Below are 21780 nucleotides of genomic sequence, written 5' to 3' on the forward strand. Positions count from 1 at the left end.
CGGTCCATCAAAGTCAGTATTGTCTTCTCAGACTGGCAGCATCTCTCCAGGGTCTCAGGCAGAGGTCCTTTACCTCACCTACTTGCCTAGTCCCTTTAACTGGAGATGCCTGGGACTGAACCTGGGACCTTCTGTATGCCAAGCAGATGCTCTACCACTGAGCCATGGCCCCTCCCCTCTCTTTCCCCCCTCCCCTTCCTTGTGGCTCAGTGGCATTAAGAGACGTCTTTTCTGGGGCAGCCCTTTTTCCAGCCGTGGTGATTCTAAAAAGCGAAGCTTGGAGGTGGAATTGGCTGGCACCGTGTGTTTTGTGGCCAGGCTATGGAACGGCATCAAAGCTATCAGACCTGTACGGAGTCAGACCGTCAGTCCATCTCACTTAGAATGGTCCATTTGGACTGGCAGTGGCTCCCCCGGGGCCTTCCCCACTGATGCTTTACTTGGAGATGCTGCCGGGGATTGAACCAGGGACCTTTTGCATTCCAAGTAGGGACTCTACCACTGAGCCACAGCTCCCTCCTCTTGACCACGTAGAATGAGAAACCTCTTGGGAGCCTCTGATAATCTCTTCTCTACGCTGGGCTCCCCACACCCCCATGCATTATTTTTTTACACTTCATGACGTTGTGTGAGCATTGTGTGTACAGGGGAGATGTTTGCAAACCCTCCTGTATGGCATCAAGTGCAGACGTGACTCTCACTCCCTACAAACCACTGCTTGTAGTCAGAAGCTACCTCGGGAAGATGTTTGTCCCACTTCCTCCCTACTTCCCTCGCTTGAACTAGCCAGGGTGGTTGTTAGCCAGGGATCCCTGTGAAACCAGGATTTCAGGCCGTTCTTTGGGAGGGGGTGGTGGTCTTTAAGCACTGGTGAGCATTGGTGCAGCCTGGCTGAAGAAGCCACCAAGGAAAGAGGAAATGCTCTCCCTTGAAGAGAGGAGGGGCTAGGGGAACCAGCTCCCGAGGCTGGTTCTGGATTTGCAAGCCACGGTTTGCTGAAAGCCCTCTGTGGGTCTGTGGGGGGTTTCAGGAAAAACCCATTGGCCCTTCAGCGTCTTTGAAAACATCTTCCTGCTGTTCAGAATGCCTATTTTGGAAGGGACTGGAAAGCCCCATGATACATTCCCTGCCAAGGGAAATGTTGGTCTCTGCACAAATGAGTTTTCTTTGATTGCTAAGCCACCAAGACGAGCACATTCCGTTGTTTGGGACAATTTTTTTTTTTTGCAAGGATCTGCAGAATTGAACATCTCAAAGGCTTGGAGAACACTGCTCCCCTGTCTAACCCACCTCCACCCCAGTTTGTTCTCCTGGGAGGCTTTTGAAAAAAAATTATTTATATGGAAATTATAGTAACCAAAGAGTTGGATAATGACTGGCTAAGAATGCCGGGGATGACTTGACACCAGTTAGACTGAAGGAAGCCAGCTGCGGAACGTCTTTGCAGATCCCCCATGCTAGAAGCAATCTTTCATTTGTATAAAAAAAAGGAATTTGCCGCTCAGTCTGTGTTGGGGTTTTGAGACTCTTGGGATATCTCTCGCTCTGGCTTCCAGCAGCCCAGCTGAAGAAGCAGAGGCTCTTGTTTTTTCTTTCCAGACAGGGCGGGGGGCATAGCACACACACCCTCTGGGTTGGGGCAGGGCCGAGATGCCCCTTAGCGTCAAAGCCAACCTTTGTGGAAAGGCAGGACCAGCCTGCTCGTCTTGGTGGCAACCCTGCGTATTGGAGACCACCAATTCCTTGTCTTGGGGTTTCATATTATATTTTATAATAGATGTTGGTTGGTTTTTTATGTTGCGAAGCAGTCAGGGTCTGCTCTGATCGAGCTACACTCTGAGCCCCTGGCGGGTGGCTGGGCTTCTTGTTGGGCTGCTCTGAGGATGGAGTCCAGGGCCAGAGGCCCCGGATGCCGGCTTCCATCCCCACTCGCTCTCTGCCCCAGTGTTGGCTTGGGGGGGGGGGCTGGCGGTAGAGCTCTCGGCTGGTGGTTCTCAAACTTTGTGAGGCGGGACCCCCTTCTAAACGTACTGTACCTTTTCAGGATCTGCTCACAAAGTAACTTCACGTTGCTTTCCCCCTCCCCAACCTAAAGTGTTAGGGACTTTGCATCAGTCAACACTGAACTGAGTTTATTTTTCATCCCTCCTTTCTGGTATTTTTTTTTTTAATATATATATATATATATGGTAGATGAGCAGCAGTCTTTTCTTCTGCTATTCTGGACATTCCCCAAAGGTCAACCCAAATGGATCGTTGACCCTTCTTTTCTGGCTCATCTCATCCTTTGGGAGAGCTGCAAGCCACTTTAGGGTCCCGACCCGCAGTTGGAGAACCACCGGTTTGGTCTGGACGGACAAGATGGCCAGTCGGTAGCTGCTCCTGCCGCGCTTTGCTCCCTGCCGTGCTTCCGAACCCACTGACTGCCCTGCTCCTCTCCCTCTTCCTGGGGGCCCCCTGTGGGCCAGCGGTGGGGGACGTCCCTCATGGAGTCAGGCAAACTGGAATTCCGGAATTTGATAGCCGAGGAGACAGCCAGACTCTCCCCCATCCCCACCCCAGCCTGCTGCATGCTTTAGATCTGACTAGGTGACCGCCTTCTTTTGCCGAGGCCTGACCCTTACCCCGTTCCTGCCCATCTTTCCAGCCGGATCCAGACGTCCATCACCAGCTCCAGCCTGGGCTCCGCGGACGAGAACTCGATGGCCCAAGCAGATGACAGCCTGAAAAACCTCCACCTGGAGCTCACGGAGACCTGCCTCGATATGATGGCCCGATACGTCTTCTCGAACTTCACAGCGGTGCCCAAAAGGTTGGCTTCATCACACTTCCCTTCCCTTTCTCTTGGACAGAAGCGCCTCCTCCTGGCTCAAAATTATCCTAACGCTTCTTAAAATTCTGGTTCTGAGTTCCCAAATCAGATGGCAAAGCTTGGCTTCTTTCCTCCCTTCAGACAGACCCCTCGGCTTGGATCCGTACCGTTAACAACGGTGCCTTCCTCCAGCACAGATTGCCTTTTGCTGACACAGGAGACTACCTCTTGCAAAGCAAAAATCTTGTGGCTGAGGGAGGCACAGCTGTCAGCGGAATGGCCTTGCAGGACCCAACTGCTTGTTTTCTCAAGTGTAAGAGCTGTTTGGGTTGGATTGAGCCAAGGTCCATCCACTCCTGGCAGGCTAAAGCAATCAGGGCTGTTTGAGAAAGGGCGAGGCATGAGAGAAATCTATGCAGCTATGATCTGTGTGGAAAGAGACTCCGGCATAGTCCATCTCGAACTCTGGGATCATCAGCTGCGTGGGCTGTAAAAAGAACTGACCATAGAAATATGTTGTACAGTGCGCAAACAGTTCTGGAATCCTCCACCACAAGATGCATTGACTGCTAGCACAGAGGCTGTGAAAAAGTGCAGAGTGGAAAATAATAATTATTATTGTTGTTATTATTGTTGTAGGTATTATTGATAATAATTAGGTTTATACCCTGCCCTCCATGGCACTGCCAGACTCAGGGTGGCTTCCAACAGAATGAATGCATGTAAATATAAATACATATAAATACATATATGTAGTCATTAACTGTGTTAGTTCAGTGGAATCTCCACGTTTATCATTGTGGCTTCTTTGCAGTCCCACTTTGGAGGACTGGGTGTACACCAGGCCGGCCATGGAAAAGATTTCCAAAGCTTTCCGGTAGGCTGGGATAGATCACAACAGGTAGCTGCATTCGTCTGTCTCTTAGCAGTAGAAAAGGGCCAGAGTCTAGCAGCGCCTGAAAGACCTCGACAATGCTTCCGGCCGGGTAATGAGCTTTCGTGAGTCACACCACTCACTTCTTCAGAAGAAGTGTCTGAAGAAGTGAGCGGTGTGACTCACGAAATGTCCAGAAATGTTGTCGAGGTCTTTCGGGCGCTGCTGGTTGATACTGGTTGGTACTGGCGTGTACAACCTTGTATGGAAGGCTAACACAGCCCAGAGAAGAACAAGCAGCAAGTTTCCCACCGCAGCGGGCCCTTTAATTTTATAAATTCTATATAATATATTGGGCAAAGAGTCAAATGGGAATACATCCCTACCTTCATACCCGGGTTGTTATGATTCTGCTTTAACGCTGTGGTACGTGTTGTATTTTGTATTGGTGTGCGTTATAAGTGACCTTATTAGACCACTGATGAAGGCCAGGGGGGCCGAAACGCGTTTGGATGGTGGTTTTGGTTTATCAGCCTGTATTAGTTGCCATTTGTGCTTTCTTTTAATATAATATTTTAATGTTTTTAATAGAGATATCAGCGCCTTTCTATACATAATTGAGTCTTTTCCCACCCAACCTTTGGGGGTACCCAGCTTTGGTTTTAGGTTGGGTCTTTCGTCCCCCATTTTTTTTGACTCTTTTGGGCGGCGGGGCTGGGAGCGCCCCTTCCCCTCTTTGGCGCTTTCCCGCCAAAACGGTCACGTGACCCCCTCCCCTCATCCTCGAGGCTGAGGAGCCTTGATTCCGCTCATTAGCAGCCATTTTCGTGACTAACAAGCCGTGCTTAAAAAAGGAACATTTCTGAGCTTCCGCTTTGTTGTTAACGGCCCAAAAAGGGGTCCTCCTCAGGACCGGGCCAGCTGCGGCTTTAAAACGGTGCCGATGAAACTCTGGAGCTCTTTTTTTGGAGGATTTGGCTGTGGGCTGGTCCGAAGGGGAGGCCCCTGAGGGAAAGAGCCCCTTTTGAGTCGGTGGGGGCGGGGGCTCCAGGTTTTTCCCAGGTTTCGCTGAGGGGAGAAACCTGGAGCCCCCCGACTCAAAAGGGGGTCTTTCCTCCGGCCTGCCTGACAGGACCCCTCCCTCTCCCCTGGTCCGCTCCGAAGGGAAGAGGCCTGGTGCGGCGGCCTGAGGGGAGCCTGGCTGCAAGGCTTCGCCATGCCTGAGGGAGGGAAACTTTTCCTGGCTGCCTTCGGGCTCAAGGGGAAGCGCTCGGGGCCGTGGGGCTCACGGTGCCAGGCCCTCCTTTTAATGGCTCTTTGTGGAAAGGGTGCTGTGAATCATGAGGGTTTTTTTGTGCTTTTCCGTTGGGGTTGTTTATTTTTTTACAATATTTGTATTTTATAGTCAGAAGGGTACAGAAGGGAAAGGATCAAGTTAAAGGTATCCAACATACAATTGAAAAAACACACAAATATTTATGTTCGTTGGGGTTGTTTGGACCTCTTCAGGGCCTGTAGTTTTTTGTGGGAGGGGGGTGCAGTGGGCTAAGCAGTGTCCTGAGGCAACTGGCAGGCTTAAGGCCCGCCGAACCTTTGCTTTACAACCCGGCGCAGGAGTGGCCTCGGCCCACCATTTTGCTGCGGCTTCTCAGCACCGATGCTTAGTCCTGGGGGGCTTCCAGCGCAGGCCCCTCTTTCAAGCGGAGGCTGAGGCCCGCTATGGCCTTCTTTGTGGGGAGCTCAGAACCGACCACCAGCAGTGCTTTCTGGAGGCAAGCTGGAGCAGTTCGCCTCTCCCCTCGGCTCCAGGGCAGCCTTCGTAACCATCAGTGCTGGTTTGGGGCTCCTCAGCTGCTCCTGGTTTCCATATCCATGAAAAACCTATACTGCTCAGCCTAGGGTTGCCAACCTCCAGGTGGTGGCTGGAGATCGCATAGAATCACAGAGTTGGAAGGGACCGCCGGGGTCATCTAGTCCAACCCCCTGCACAATGCAGGAATTTCAGAACTACATCCCCCCCCCACACACACAGCCAGTGACCCCTACTCCATGCCCAGAAGATGGCCATGGTGCCCTCCCTCTCACAATCTGCCTAAGGTCATAGAATCAGCATTGCTGACATTCCTACTATTACAACTGATCTCCAGCCAATACAAGAACAAGAGTTGGTTTTTATATGCCGACTTTCTCTCCCACTTAAGGAAGAATCAAAGCGGCTTACAATCACCTTCCCCTCCCCGCAATAGACACCCTGTGAGGCGGGTGGGGCTGAGAGAGCTCAAAGAGAACTGTGACTAGCCCAATGTCCCCCCGCTGGCTTTATGTGGAGGAGTGGGGAAACCAACCCGGTTCACCAGATTGGAGTCCCCCACCCATGTGCAAGAGCCCAGTTCTCCAGATCAGAGGCCACTGCTCCAAACCACTGCTCTTAACCACTATACCACGCTGGTGTAGTTCACCTGGAGAAAATGGCCGCTGGTTTTTGACATGCAAACTCTAATTATTGGCTGATGTCAGCGCCTCTGCTACAATCCTTTTGCAAATACATGCTTGATTCCACTGGTCATCTCTATTGCTGTTGGAGGTTAAATAGCCTTTTATCTCTAACTCAGCCGCTGCGGATTTCTCCGTGTGCCTCTGATGTTAGGGTCAGACAGGGCAGGGGTTTCCTTTCTTCCTCTGTCTGTGGGTGCCCTGGCTGGCTTTACTCAGCCAACCTTTTCTCTGACCCTTTTCTGCTCTCTTGTGTTCTCAGGTCTCCAGTGGGGGAGTTCCTCCTGGCGGGAGGGAGGACCAAGACGTGGCTGGTGGGTAACAAGCTCGTGACAATCACTACCAGTGTCGGGACGGGGACCAGGTCGCTCCTGGGCCTGGACTCGGAGGAGCTGCCGAGCAGAACTGAGGCACGGTAAGCCTGGGCCAGTGCTTCTCCTTGTGAAAACGCAACGGAGGAGGTCGGGGAGATGGGATTTTTGCACGGTGAAAAACCGTTGCCGCTCCAGACTGAATGGTGCAAAATCTTTTGGTGTGGTGATAAACCTTTAGTTGCAAGCAACGTGAGTTGGCTGGCCAGCCTGGCAAGAGTGTAGGGGTAGGAGTTGGTGGCCTTTTGCTTTGAGATCTCAGTTGGTGTGCTTTGAGTTGCGGGGTGAATGAGGCATTGCAAAGCATTTTGCACCTTTCCCTTCCCCCTCGCCTTGGGAGTGCCGCTCATCCAAGAGAGAACCGTGAATTCTGAGCCTTGGGAGAGCTTGGCATTCAAGGGAGAGTGTGTTACAAAACAAGAACCAGAGAGGGGCAAACGGGCCCATTAACCCCCCTGATCTGAATCTCTGATGTGTGCTTCCATTCCCAGCCTAGATCCCGCCTCACAGGTGAGGCAGATAAAAGAGGCCCCGGCCAAACTGGAGTCCCAGGCTGGCCCACAAGTGGTTCGAGGATCCCGCAACAGAGTCAGGTCGATGTCTGGTAAGGTGTTGGGGACTCCTGGTTTAGACCATCTTGGGGATGGAAGGGAGGGAGAGGCTTCCTACAGAGAGCGCAGTTTACACGGAGCTCCCTTTTTCTTCTCGCTCAAAACCGCTTCGCCGCGCTCTGTGAACTTGCTTCTTCTGGCTTAACCCGGCCGCTCTCTCACTCTGCAGGTGGCCACGCTTTGCGGGTTGGCGCTCTGGACGGCTCTGCCCCCCATGCCCCTGCCAGCTCCATGCCCCAAGGGCCACAGAATTATCCCGCTACTCGGACAGAAAAGGCTGCTCCCAGCTCTCAGGCTCCTCCGCAGAAAGAGAAGGCCAACCTGGCTGCATACGTCCCTCTGCTGACCCAGGGCTGGGCGGAAATCCTGGTCCGGAGGCCGACAGGTAGGCTGAAGAGGTCCCAGAGACCCGTTTGCTGAAGAGCGTCAGTTCTGGGCTATTTATCAGCCATTCTGTGACTCTCAATCCTCTGCACTGACAGTAACGCTGCCACACAGAGGATATCGAAAGCTTGCGCAGTGCTTGGCATCACTTTGGTCAGCCCCAGTAACAGGTGTTGTTCCTTGCACATGAATACATGAAGCTGCCTTATACTGAATCAGACCTTCGGTCCATTGAAGTCAGTATTGTCTACTCAGACCGGCAGCGGCTCTCCAGGGTCTCAGGCAGAGGTTGTTCACATCACCTACTTGCCTAGTCCCTTTAACTGGAGATGCTGGGGATTGAACCTGGGACCTTCTGCATGCCACGCAGAGGCTCTACCACTGAGCTACGGCCCTTCCCCAGAACACATGAAGCTGCCTTATACTGAACCAGACCCTCGGTCCATCAAAGTCAGTATTGTCTACTTAGACCGGCAGCGGCTCTCCAGGGTCTCAGGCAGAGGTCTTTCACATCACCTACTTGCCTGGTCCCTTTAACTGGAGATGCCGGGGATTGAACCTGGGACCTCCTGCATGCCAGCCAGATGCTGTCCCACTGAGCCATGGCCCTTCCCCAAAAGCTGATCTGTGGTTTCTGTCCCCCGAGCAGGAAACACCAGCTGGCTGATGAGCCTGGAGAATCCGCTCAGCCCCTTCTCTTCCGATATCGACAACATGCCCCTGCAGGAGCTGTCCAATGCCCTCATGGCGGCAGAGCGTTTCAAGGAGCACCGTGAGACCGCACTCTACAAATCCCTCTCGGTGCCCTCCTCCAGCTTGCCCACCGGGACCTCCAAGCCTTCCCTCCTGCAGCGATCCAACACAGGTGAGCCCGGCTGCGAGCGGGGGGGGGGCTCCTTTCTGGAGGGTAGCCGCGTCAGGTACTAAACTGACAGCTACGCAGAGCATCAGGGAAGAAGCAAACTTGAGATGGGAAATGCTGTCCTGAAAAAGATTTGTTTGGCATAAGTCCAGGGCCCTGAAATGGCTTCCCCCATTATTCATGGGGGCTCAGCCCATGCTGTCGGGTAGTTCCTGTGTTGTGTTTAGTGGAGACACGCAGAGAATTATGCCCTGTGAGTCAGATTAGCCTGCCTCCTCTTGTGCTTCAAATCTTTCTCCTGCCCGGTGCACCTTTTGACGCCCCTTCTTGACACAGCCAACAACTGCTCTCCATCCTTCCTCCCTTATATTTGTTGAATCTGACTCCTCCTACTGACGCCTCTCTTGCTTTTGAAAAAAATTATTTTCTCCCTCTGGTTTCTCTCTCTGTGTGTCTTTCTCTCCCCTTCCTTTTTAATGTAGCAACTCCCTTGGTTTTCCCTTCACAGTGGCCTCTTTCTCTTCCATGTACCTGACCAGTTCTCAAGAAAGGCTGCACAGGAGCATATCCTGGGCAGGTATACTCACCTATCTTTCAAGGAGTTTAAAGGAAAGGGGGTGGGCAGGGGAGAAAGGAACTCAGCTCTGGCTTGTGAAAACTGCCTCCGTCTTCCCCTCCATGTTTTCCTGCCTGACCCTGGTCTCGTAGCCCTCAACGGATGGGATTCCAAGGTAGCATGAGCTAGTCCAAGCCAGACACAGCCTCCCTTGCCCCGACGTAGCTTTGTTTCACAAAGGAGGGGGTGGTCCTTCATAGGTGGATTCTGGCCTGGAGAAGAGGTCAGCATTATGACCTGCAAGACCAGAACTAATTTTGCCAGCCGGCTTCAGAGTAAGAAAACCTTTGAATCCTAACAAATTTCCGACTTCCTGCAATTTTCTGAGCGTCCGCAAACATGGGGTCTAGAATCTTAACTCTTTTTTATTCGTTTTACCTAAATTGAAATACAAATCGATGCTTAAAACAGAGTATTTTTGCCATCTTGTTGACAAGGTTGGAATCTGGGTCTTTATATAATGGTCTAAAAATGAAAAACTCAAATTGAAGCTATGGCTCTGTGGCCTGGGTTTGCAAAGTGCTTTCTTCTTGCCTTAAAAAAATCCATGTAAAATTCCAGCATGAAACGGTCGGCAGGTCTTGTGTGAATTTGGCATGGTGCTTGTAACAGGTCAAGCAGTGAAGTTGGGATTACTCTGTAGTTGTCCTGTTATCCCATCGACTGACCCAGAGGTCAGTAGCTAAAACTTGGCAGTGGTTCTTGACCCAGCGGGGAGCAGTGGGTGCCCTTGGAGGGACTGGCAGGAGGCTTCTGGCTTGAACACTCGAGGAGACCTCTGCACGCGTGTGCAATGCTAATTCTGAACTGCTTTGACGTAAGTTTGGATATTGCAAGCCCACGTTTATTCCTGCTAAAGCTGCTTCAGTGAGATTTTGCTGTTCTGTTGATTTGATTTTTTTGCTTGCTGAAAAAAAAAAACCCTTTGTATTTGTGGTTCTGGTTTGTGCAAAATGGGGGAGGGGAGTCACTACTGTACCTTCAGCCTTTTCCCCAGGACAAATATCTTCCCCCCCAAAAAACCTCTGCTCCTTCTCTCTCCACCTTCCATCTGCCAAGGCACGTAGGAAGTAGCTTGTGTTCTGCAGCGGCCCTAGTACTGTCCGTGCAGTCTTAAATGTCGTTGTGTTAAATGCAAGATCCTAGTGGGGAATCTTTTCCTTTAAGCCTCATAAATCCCTTCCCCAAGTATCAAAATGCCCCCCCCCCAAAGGTGTATTTTGTTTCCTTGTGAGTGAGGAACAGGAGGCAGCTGTATCTTGGTGCTTGCCCAGCGTTGAGCTGATTGGCTCATCCTTGGTCCCTGCTGCTTCTGCCTGGCGTGGAGTGGTGCAAATGTGTTAAATGGAAGAAGTTTTTTTTGTGTGTGTGTGTTAAGTGCCGTCAAGTCACTTCCGACTCAAGGCGACTATGAATTAATGACCTCCAAAACATCGTATTAACAGCCATGCTCAGGTCTTGCAAACTGGAAGAGTGTTTAGCGCTAACTAAACTTTCATGAAACAAAGCTACCTCACTGCTTAAAGCCTTTAAATAGACTTTAGAACTGCAGCTCTCTTTTTTTGCATATGCACACTCATGAGTCTTTAAAAGGTTGAGTTTAGGAAGCATCTTAATTATTGGAGACGTTTGCTGCAGGTTCAGTTTTAGGAAAAATGTGCTTTCGGCATTTCTGGGAATGTTGAATGTTTTTCTGGGCCTCTCTCTGCCTTGCTAAGGGTGCGTTGATTTTTTTCTCCCTAGGTGAAGTGTGAGGGTCTTTTTTTGAGAGAGAGAGAAAGAGTGAGAGATTGAGGAGATGAGGTGTAACTTCAGGAATCTAATGGGAAGTCCCCTACCCCCCCCCCCAAACAAAATAAGTGTTTGTGTGCTGTGGTCAGATGATGCTGTACCTGTGGGAAGCTCAAGAACCAGTACCCATTCTTGGTGTGCGTCCTCTCTCCTTTGCCCCTCACTGCTCACATAGGCCCAGCACCGCCTGCTGGTCTCCTAATGTGTTGGAGTTCAGTGGGGGACTTATTGAGAATCTTCAGGACTGGCCCTTTGTTTCTTCCTGGGTTCATTTCTGTAATGCATCAAATGCCAATAACTTTAAAGACTATCCCCCCCTTCAACATGCAAGCATGAAACATTAAATTTTTGTGCTCCAGTTGGCAAAAGACCTCACACTACCTTACATCTGTGCTGTTGCTATTTCCTTAGATGTTTATGGGCCTCAGGCCTGGATGCCTTGGCTCCAGGTGACCCAAAAGAGAAGTGTTCTTGACTCTTGAGGGGAAAGGGGACCCATGAAAGCTCTTTCAGCATTATCTGCCTGCTAAAATCCCATGTCTGGGAAAGGTTGGGACATCGGAGGATGGGAGCCCGACCCTCCCAAAGACTCCTCTTCCCTCCTTCTCCAGGCGTCAGCCATTCTGTTTGTGTTTCTTGGTAGAATCGGCCATCGTTCCAGAAGAAGGAAGCCCGCCGGCAGCAGACTTGAAAGAAAGGGAGTTTCTGCCGGAGTCTCAAGAGATTGAAGACTTCGAAGCCATGTGTCTGGATCGCGTTGTGAGCGAGAAGTTAGGCAAAGCCCCTGGGATGTACAGCAGGGTAAGGTGGCTCCCTTAACCTGGCCAAGAGGGGTGCAGTCCGCCATACTTGAGGTGGGGGAGAGTCAAGCTTCTTTGCTGGGAAGGGATCATGAAGGCGGCCAGCTGGGAAGGCTCGTTTTCGTTCCTCAGGCCGTTGCTTAAGGGAGTGGCTTTTCTTCCACTCCATTCTCCTCACAGTCCTCTTCAACGTCCAGTCAAGAGGAAAAAGCCCTGAAGCCGGAAGACTTGGGGTCCATTGGCATTCCCATTGAAAGGGCCAGGCACCTGGAAGACAGCCGGGCTTTCGAGGCCCTTTCCTTCCAGCCCTCCCAGCCGCTCAGCAAGTCCAGCTCCTCCCCGGAGCTCCAGACCCTCCAGGAGGTCCTCAAAGACGCCAATGGCGAAGAAGCGGCCGGGAAGCTGAGCAGTGACGTGAAATCCAAGTCCCAGTCAGGCCACTTGGAAGGGGAGGCCGCAGGCAGCTGGCTGAGGAGAGCGGAGGAGGACAGGACCCCCGGGGCCGCACTGCTGGACAGTGGCGGCCCCGCCTCTTCTCCCCGTTCCCCGGGCGGCCACCGCCCCCGAGGGTACACCATCTCCGATTCGGCGCCCTCGAGGAGGGGCAAGAGGATCGAGAAGGACCCCTTCAAAGGCAGGGCCGCGGCCTCCAACGCGGAGAAGGTTCCAGGGATCAACCCCAGGTGAGCAGTTCGGCCCGGCGGGCAGTGTCGGATCGGGGGGCTGTGGGTCCGATCCGTCGTTTCCAGATTGTACGTCTGGCATACGCGGGAAACCACAAGGGCTTTGCTTTAGAAGGGCATAGCCGTATTGGTCTGCATCTGATGTCTTAAATATTTATACTATATTTATAATTTTAATAGTAGTTTTGTGTTGTCAGCCGCCCTGAGCCCAGCTTTAGTCGGGAAGGGCAGGATAAAAATATAATGAATAAATAAATAAGATAGAAGAGCAAGGTTTGAGTGCGGTAGCACTTTAGAGACCCACAGGAGTTTCAGGGCATGAGCTTTCGAGAATCAGAGCTCCCTTCAGCTGACGATGCCCTGAAAATCTTGTGGGTCTCTCAGGTGCTCCTGGACTTGAATCCTGTGGGCTTCCCTGTGGCCGTTCGCTTAGGTCAGAGGCAGCTGAGGTGGGGCGGAGATTTCTCCAATCATTCACAATGCTGAGGGAGAGAAACTTTGCTCCTGTGCTTCTCGTCCTGGGATTCATAACTGCCTCGGCAGGCTGGCCAGCTGTTTTTGGTTGTCGAACTCTCCAAACTTTTGTTTGCCTGGCTCTCTAAGCAGCTCATAGCCACTGTAAAAGAGAGAACCAAAGTTCCTCATCTAGAGAGCGGCGTCTCAGCGCCGTGCAGCTTGAGACTGCTCAGTGTCCGCCTCCCGTGCTCCCTCTGGCGGCAGCTGGGAAGACGGGAACCCTCGACTCTCTTGACGGCGCTTGAACTTCTCTCCCCAGCTTTGTGTTCCTGCAGCTGTATCACTCCCCTTTCTTTGGTGATGGATCCAACAAGCCCCTCTTGTTGCCCAATGAGGTAAGCTCAGGGTCTCGCTTATGCACTAAAGACACGAGAGGGAGGATAGCCGGGTGTGTTTTGTCAGCGGTTGGGAGGAGCAGCAGTGGCGCCTGTGGACGGAACGTGGAACCCTTCCCCGCCGGTTCTCAGACTGTCTTCCTTCGGGGACCCCGTCCCGCATTTGTTTCTTGGCTGAGGGCTTCTGGTGCGAGGGTGGAGCAGGGCTTCTGGGGAGCGTTCTTGGATGCAGCCTCTGTCCCTGAGGAGTGAGGTTCAGGCCTGGGGACCTCGCAGTTATCCAGCACGATCAGAGCCTGTGGCCAATACATCCAGCGTGGCCTCTTCCAGGCCAGTGGTGTAGAGGAAAAGAACGTTCTACCTCCGCAGGACGGTCCTCTATTAAGGTAGCCAAAAGTTACTTCCAAACAAAACAAACCACCAAAACATTTCAAGTGGGAGGGATGGAGGGTGTTGCCTTGCTAAGAAAACCCCCCCCCCAATCAAAGCAGGCTTCAAGATCTCTCATTTTGTTTGCACCCTTAGACCTTTGAGAGGTCCGTGCAGCTCCTGGATCAGATCCCGCCCTACGACACCCACAAGATTGCAGTGCTGTATGTTGGAGAAGGCCAGGTATGGGGGGTGTTGCTAAAAACAAACCCTGAGTCAGCAAAATGGACTCCAGGTGGGGACAGAAACTAAACCGGAACTTGACCCGGCCATTCTCTCTTGGCCTAGCCCACTTCACAGGGTTGTTGTGAAGATATAGCTGGGAACCACAGACACTGCTGTGAGCTGTGAAGACAACATGGGGAAGGGAAACCACATGCACCACCCTGAGCAATGCGACAGGCTAGACCCGTGTCTCTGCTAGTTCAGTTTTATACATCCAAGGATGTTTTTAGCATTGTTGGTACAAGGGCATTCAGTTTCCTGCAAAGCAGCCCGAGACAGCCCCGCTGAAGCATGCCCTAGCCCCCCCCCCCCATAAGCAACCGAGGTTCTGCTCCCAGGCCTGTCGGTCCCCAGCCGCCGTTTTTCTCCACAGAGCAACCAGGAGCTGGCCATACTGTCTAATGAGCATGGCTCCTACCGCTACACGGAGTTCCTGACGGGCCTGGGCAAGCTGATTGAGCTCAAGGACTGCCAGCCGGACAAGATCTACCTCGGCGGCCTGGACGTGTGCGGGGAGGATGGGCAGTTCACCTACTGCTGGCACGACGATATCATGCAAAGTACGGCCCGGGGCCTTCTTCTTCCCATCTTCCCCCTCCCCCACCCCGACTCCTTTTGGGAGCAGAGTTGCCCTAATGTATGTACATGCCGCGAAAGCTTCCCTCTTCCCGCCCAAAGGCAGTTCTGCCGTCAAGGACGGCAAATCAAATGGAGACGGCCCAGGCTAGCCTGATCTCATCAGGTCTCAGAAACTAAGCAGGGTCGGCCCTGGCTAGTACTTGGATGGGAGACCTCCGAGAAATACCTGGGTCACTTTGCAGAGGTGGGCAATGGCAAACCATCTCTGAATATCTCTTGCCTTGAAAACCCTACGGGGTCGCTGTCAGCGCTTTCTGCCACATTAAAACGTGTTATTGCTGTTATTGTTATGCATAAATACAGCCAATAAGTAAATAGTGTTAAAAAAGGAAGTTTCCAAGTTCTGTTAATGCTCTTTGCTTGGTGTTCCAGCCATTTTCCACATTGCCACCCTGATGCCCACCAAAGACCTGGACAAATATCGCTGTGACAAGAAGCGGCACCTGGGGAATGACTTTGTCTCCATCATTTACAATGACTCTGGGGAAGACTTCAGACTGGGGACCATCAAGGTGAGGAAGCGCCTGGCCGGGGGGGGGGGGGCTTCTGCCTGCCTGTTTGAGCTGCTGCCCGCTCGCTACACCCACGGAAGCTTCCCTGATGCAGGGTGCAACTCTCACAGCTCGTGCCACGGCCCGCAACCTCTCCGCCAAAAGACAGGAGGAATTGCCTCCCCTTGTGCCTGGAGCATGGCAGGCCCAGTATGCTTGAGGCTCAGAGTTGCTGCTTGGCTCCAGGACTGGTGTGCATGCTCAGTCTTGCAACCGGCAAAACCGCAATGGCGTATTCTTCCGAGTGTGTGGAGAACACTAGTTCCTGCATGCCTAGGAAGATCAGAGGGCCTGAGGCGTCTCTAATCTCAGAAATTCACCTGTGGCATAACTGCCTAGTTGAACACATGAAGCTGCCTTATACTGAATCAGACCCTCGGTCCATCAAAGTCAGTATTGTCAGCTCAGACCGGCAGCGGCTCTCCAGGGTCTCAGGCAGGGGTTTTTCACATCACCACCTTGCCTGGTCCCTTTAACTGGAGATGCCGGGAATTGAACCCGGGACCCTTCCGCATGCGAAGCAGGGGCTCTGCCACTGAGCCACAGAGCTACAGAGGAGATAGAGCTCCGGCCTTTTCACGATGACGTGGAATGTGAGGTGTGTGTGTATGTGAAGAATGCTTGTGTGCTCTAGCCACAGCTGGTCTCTGATGGCTGGGTGAGCTGCTCCCTCCCTCCTGAGCATCTGAGGCAGAAGTTCCTGGCCTGGACTCTCTTCTGACCCACCCGTTTTCTTCCCCCTAGGGTCAGTTCAACTTTGTACACGTGGTTATCAAGCCGCTGGACTACAGCTGTAACCTGATCACGCTGCAGTGCCGGAAAGGTAGGGTTCAGGGCCGCAGCTTGCCCACATTTTCATCCAGTGGGCCATTCTCTGTATGGCCCCCTCCAGATTGTGAGAGCGACACCCTCAGTTCCATCTTCTAGGAGGCAGCGCCTCTTGTAGAAGAAGAAGAGCCCTAGGTGGAGGCCAGGCCAGGAGGCGACAGGCCGGTCTACTCTGCCGCTTGAGCCAGTTGACAATGATGGATCTTTTGGGTGGGAAGGAAGGCCCTGCCAGTGGGTTGCCTTGTCCAAAGGAAGGACGTTGACCGTTTCTCTCCCCCCCATGTGTGCAGACATGGAAGGGCTGGTGGACACCAGCGTGGCCAAGATCGTCTCGGACAAGAACCTCCCATTTGTGGCCCGTCAGATGGCCCTGCATGCCAACGTGAGTGCCGTCTGGGCACCTGGGTGGTGGGTGGGAGGGTACAGCGCACACACAGCTTGGCCACTGATTGGACCCTTGTCAGGAAGCCTAGACCAATCCTGGCTCCCTTTGTGGTGCACATGGTTCCAAACAAGAAGAAGAAGAGTTGGTTTTTATATGCCAACTTTCTCTGCCACTTAAGGGAGAATCAAACCGGGTTACAGTCACCTTCCCTTCCCCTCCCCACAACAGGACACCCTGTGAGGTAGGTGGGGCTGAGAGCGCTGTGACTAGCCCAAGGTCACCCAGCTGGCTTCATGTGGAGGAGTGGGGGAACAAGTCCAGTTCACCAGATTAGCCTCCGCCGCTCATGTGGAGGAGTGGGGAATCGAACACGGTTTTCCAGATCAGACTCCAAACCATTGCTCTTGACCACTACACCACGCTGGCTCTCCAATGCAGTTTGGATTCCACAGATCTTTTCTGCGGAGGGTGGTGCTTTTCTCCAGCTGCCGGCATGAGTGGGACGGATTCCAGTGTCTGTTGACACACGTGAGCCCAGCGCCACCATAGGGTGTGGCTCGAGAGGGGACTAAGCCCTACAATCCTCCCTGCCACGAGCCCACCAGGCCGTTTTTCACTTGCCCTTTTGGATTCGCTGACCCAATCAGCGGAAGCTTGGGCGGGCCCAACTCTGACCGGCCGCTTTCTCCTTTTTGCACAGATGGCCTCTCAAGTCCATCACAGCCGCTCCAACCCCACGGACACATACCCGTCTAAGTGGATTGCCCGGCTGCGCCACATCAAGAGGCTTAGACACAGAGTAAGCCAGGGTCTCTTTCTCCCACTTCTGTCTGATCCCAGAGGATTTTGTACTCGTTTGATTTTGTTCATTCCTTACGCCCCAAAATCAGAAGCAAACGTTCAAGGGGGCCAGGGGATGAGAACTGCCTTTCAAGGACCCCGATTGAGAGATCTGAATCCAAGTCTCAAAATGCCCTCTGCCCTTCACCTCATCCACTGTGCCGTTGCAGAACTTGACATGCCCAAACATGGGGTGAGAGAGGGAGGGTGCCCGTCATCCCTCTGGGGAAACCCTGTGATCAGGGCTTGCCTCGTTCACTTGTACTCCCCAGCAGCCCTGGCTGAAGTGAAGCAGGGTCGGGCCTACAGATCCCCATCCCAGCCAAGCGACGCTTCTCTTCCCCTTGGGCAAACACAACCTGTCCCCAGCATGGGGGTGATTATGCTTGACCCTACACTGCAGGACTGTTGTAAAGGTGGCTGAGAGAACCCCTATTAAGAGCTTGAAAAGTATTTATCGTCTTTTTAGATCCGAGAGCAGACCCAGTACCAGACTTCTGGCTTCCCTACCATGCACCCTCCTGTGCCCACCAAAGTATCTGCCCATGCTGCCCAGGATCCCGCACCCTCCTATGAGACGGGGCAGAGGAAAAGGCTCATCTCCTCGGTGGACGACTTCACGGAATTTGTGTGAGGTCAGATACCGCCTCCCCCTCTGTCTTGTCTGTCTGTCTATCCATCCATCCGGCCTGCGAGGTACAGAATTCTCCCCCCCTTCTTTGGGCCAGTGACTGTGTGGCTCCTGCAAAGAGAAGATTCTGTTTTTGGCAACCCTCCCTCCCCCTGGCAGCGGCAGCACGACCTCTTCTTGCGTTGCGACCCTTGACTGCCAACACATTTTGGTTTGCTGTCTCTCATTTGGAAGATTGCTGCCCCATAACTGTGTGCCGTTGGTATTCTCTGGAGAGGGAGAAGCTGTTGCCGTTCATTTCACTTTTGGTTTTGTCAAACATTCGGGATAAGCCTCATAAATAGAAGTGGGACTATATGGCTGCAGGAAAGGTGTTTTCTGCACTCTGGACGGAGAGACTTTGGTTCAGCAGGCCTCGGTGAACTCCGAAGGATTCCGCAAGGTTTTCTGTAGGCCGTCTGCTCGGTGGGTTTTTCCCCCTCCAAAAACATGTATGTAGTTTGCCTTCTGCGGGAAGGAGGTTGGCAACTGGCTAATAGGGTGGGGTGGGGGAGGCATTTGGTTCTGCAAGCCCTCCGCTGAGACATTTGCCTTGTGAGGCTGACAGAGCTTGTGAAAGTTGATTGCAAAGAGACATTTGGCTCTACTCTCAGAAGGATTTTGCTTAGAGCAGTTCTCGGGCACATTGAGTTTTGCATTTGCCACCAGCAGGGAGGTGAAGAGGACATGGCAAAGGGTTGGAAGTCCACCCCCCCTTTTCCTTTTGTGTGTTTAACCTTTGCTTGGCAGGTGAGAAGCGGAATGCTTCCTTCTCCGTGTGGACAGGAGCTTTTTGGATGGCTCTTAAGCAGTGCGCCACGTTTGGTGCCCACGTGGCCCAGAGGGGACTTGGCGGAACTGCTGGGTCAATGCTGGCCGCAGGGCAGAACCATTTTTGGGTGGCCGCGTCCCGTGTATGCCTGGCGGTCTCCGATTTGGATGAATGACGGAGCAGTTGGCGTCTGGCCGTATGTCACGTGCAAGTCGCTGGAGTCTTAGGGCTCCTCTTTGCCCGTTTGCTGAAATCTGAATCGACTGGGTGGCTTTGCCAAGCACCACCAAGCACCACCTCTCTTTTCCATGGGGCTTGTTGTGGGGGGGGGGGCTGCCACAGCAAGTCAGTGGAGGCATGGTAAGGTTGCCCCTTGTGGCTGGAAAGGCAGCTCCTTTGGGGAGAAAAGCAGAAGTCCTCTCCACCGGGTCAAAACGTCCTTTCTGTTCCTTGTGTCTAGCAAACGTTCGAAAAGTGTGCAATGGAATAAAGTATTTCTATGCCTTCCTAGCTTCCAGTTGAGAGAAGGCTGGCTTCAGAGCGCCCGTTTGCATGTGCCTTTGTGGTGGGATCCAGGGGAGCCGCCAGTGGGGCTCGGCAGAGAAAGGTCTCTCCAGTGGCTCGGGTCTGGAACTCCCTCTGTTCAAAGCACTTGCCCCCCTTTCCCTCTCAGCACTGTTTGATATATATATATTTAAAAACTGCTGCTGTTAATAACGTACTTGGGGGCTCCTCCTCATCAAGAAAGAGTATGTGTTGCTCCTGGGTTTTCTGGGGCAGGGGAGGGGGCAGATATCTCAAGTAATAGTGGTAGTAATCCTGTGTCCAGTGTGTGGAATGAACAATTCTTGACCTGAGCAGGATGGCCGTGTAGCAGGAAAGCCTGAAAATTGTTCAGTGGCATATGAACACACACACACACGACTCAAATACCCCCACCTCCAGCTTGGTTTCCTTCTCCGCTGTGGTTGGGGCTGCAGCTGTTCTTGCTAGTTTCGAGACTGGTCTTTGCCACCTGACTACCATGAGAGTATCGGGAAAATGCAACAACAATTGGCAAGTAGCGGGGATTTTGAAACCCCAGGGATCTGCCATCCACATGAACCCTTCTCTGTGTTTGCCGCAGCACAACCCCGAAGCTGCACATTGATTCTAAAAAACACACGCAAACATTTACTTAGCCGTCAATGCTTTTTTTTTATTTGACTTTGTCATTTTCTTTTAAAGGAAACATTCCCCAGCATTACAGAAAATAAAAGGTTATTTTGTTTGCAAATGTTTAACGTTAAGCTCATGAGGTTCTGCTGTCGGCTAGAGGGAGCTTTTATAAAGCCAGCCCCCCACACACACACCCATAAAGGTGGAGGTGGGGGCTGAAGCAGCACAAATCTACAGGCCTCTGTGGTGGGGCTTCCGGCAATAATAAATAAGACCCCGCCTGGCTGTGAGGGAGGACCAAACTCAAAAGTCAAGGGTTTATCTGCTAGGCGGAGATGGGACTTGGCTTCGTTGCCCATGGAGCTTCTGGGTGATGCACGAAGCATCAGGGTCCACCTACTCCGAGGCTCACGCCATGTCCTTCCAAGCCAGGTCTTTTCCTGGGGAGCCTTTGCCCCTAAGCAGCCCGGCCCTCCTTCCCATCACCCCTCGCTCCAAAACATTTTCCGATCCTTTCAGACAAAGCACCCAGCACCAGGCCGGCAGAAACAAAACACGCACACACATTACTTTCCCCACCCACGCACCCCGTGTGCAAAGGCACCTGCTTCCCTGACATTGCTAGCCTTTGTCAATCCCACTGTTCCAAAAAAACAAAGAAAAACCCAACTGAGAACACTCAATTTTGCAGGATGACCCAGTGCAAAAATCCTTTTATTTAATTCAAGTCAGACCCCTTGACGGGCCACTTGCTGCCTGTGCGTGTTTGAGTGTGTTCCCTCCAGAATCTGAAGTACCGCTTATGTTTCTCTAGTTGCACTAGCCGATGAGGCCTCTGCTCTGGTCCCAATCCGAGCCCTTGTTCTTTTCCCTTCTGTGTCGCGTGGCGAGGAGAAGCCCAGGCCAAGCCAGCTTGCTCTTTGCTTTCCTCTTTTCTGCCATGGCAGCGTCCCACCCTGAGCACAGCCGTCCCCACCAGTTACCACTCGTGAATTACTGTTCTGCTCCTCTTCGCCCAAACCCCCTCTGCCTCCCCCCTACCTCCTGGCAACGTTTCCTGGTCCCATCAGAGGAGGAACCCGGTGCCTTTTTCTCTTTCTTTGTACCTGATCATAAAGCAGCTTGGAATAGTATATAAAAAAGAGTCTTTAAAAAAAAAATAGCACCCTTATAAATAATGGAACGTTATAAAAAGACAAATTGAACCACATTTTCCTCGTTTGGTGATGGATATAGTTTGTCGGAAGCCCAGCGTTTTTAAAAAACAAAAAATCTCTCCAAAAAAGAAAACTACATTTGTGGCTCCAACCAATGACGACGAACATTCTGCAACAACATGCGGAAAAACCCAATCAGGTATCTGCAATCCTTTTTTGACTTCGCAAAGGCTTGGAGAAATTATGGCTAGTGCATTGCGGGGAGATCCTGCCCCCTGCCGTAGATATGGGGAACCAGAAATTCCCCCCAAGTTTCCTTTGGCACAAATCCATACACCCACACACCCACAAACACTTCAGCAAATCTTTCACGCACCTTTTTCTTCTTTTTTAAATAAGTCATTTCTATACATGTCAAGCAACAAGTACCAACGCTATAAAAATATAGCAAATATACAAAAATATACATTATTTTTCTTGTAAAAATCCCATATAAATTACTTACAATACACATAAAATTAAACTGGCCAGTGGAATATGCAGACAGGTGGATTATCATATTGGTGGGGGGGTTGGAAAGGCAATAGAGGTGAATGAAGGATGTGTTGGTTGGAGTTACTAAGGAAGTACTGACCAGCGGCACCTCTCCAGGGAGGGATTCGTTTAAGGGGAGGGTGAGTTAGGTCGATTTGGAAACTAGCCATCTTGCACCTTAGTTGTGGGTCACTCCCAAGGTTACAGAATTGCTGCAGCTTCTCAAAGCAAGGGGAAGACTTGTGGGAGACTCGCGTCATACCAGACCCACCGAGTGGAGTCTCCCAGGTTAACCACTCGGCTTTAAAACAGGACCGGGAGACGTTTGAGGAGTCTGAGGAAGAAGCTTCGACTCGTGAAAGCTTATATACCCTGAAACTACTGTCGGGTTTCTAAGGTGCTACTGCGCTAGAATCTTAAGTGTTCTACTGCAGAGCAACATCA

General features: G+C 52.1%; 1 protein-coding gene across 1 annotated transcript in view; it reads left to right on the plus strand.

Annotated features, from left to right (window-relative positions):
• TSC2 (TSC complex subunit 2) overlaps nucleotides 1-17681 on the plus strand; it is a 36618-nt gene extending 18937 nt beyond the window's left edge. Inside the window, exons 27-42 of the mRNA XM_056866534.1 lie at nucleotides 2648-2812; nucleotides 6442-6594; nucleotides 7042-7154; nucleotides 7331-7546; nucleotides 8195-8410; nucleotides 8916-8984; nucleotides 11458-11615; nucleotides 11795-12297; nucleotides 13073-13148; nucleotides 13674-13760; nucleotides 14176-14362; nucleotides 14814-14953; nucleotides 15737-15815; nucleotides 16111-16202; nucleotides 16906-17004; nucleotides 17515-17681. Of these exons, the coding sequence (XP_056722512.1) occupies nucleotides 2648-2812; nucleotides 6442-6594; nucleotides 7042-7154; nucleotides 7331-7546; nucleotides 8195-8410; nucleotides 8916-8984; nucleotides 11458-11615; nucleotides 11795-12297; nucleotides 13073-13148; nucleotides 13674-13760; nucleotides 14176-14362; nucleotides 14814-14953; nucleotides 15737-15815; nucleotides 16111-16202; nucleotides 16906-17004; nucleotides 17515-17679 (2518 nt within the window). The 3' untranslated portion in view covers nucleotides 17680-17681. The remainder of the gene's footprint in view (nucleotides 1-2647; nucleotides 2813-6441; nucleotides 6595-7041; nucleotides 7155-7330; nucleotides 7547-8194; nucleotides 8411-8915; nucleotides 8985-11457; nucleotides 11616-11794; nucleotides 12298-13072; nucleotides 13149-13673; nucleotides 13761-14175; nucleotides 14363-14813; nucleotides 14954-15736; nucleotides 15816-16110; nucleotides 16203-16905; nucleotides 17005-17514) is intronic.
• The last annotated feature ends 4099 nt before the right edge of the window (nucleotides 17682-21780 follow it).

The sequence above is a fragment of the Euleptes europaea genome, chromosome 21 (assembly GCF_029931775.1).
Source record: "Euleptes europaea isolate rEulEur1 chromosome 21, rEulEur1.hap1, whole genome shotgun sequence".
Lineage (NCBI taxonomy): Eukaryota > Metazoa > Chordata > Lepidosauria > Squamata > Sphaerodactylidae > Euleptes > Euleptes europaea.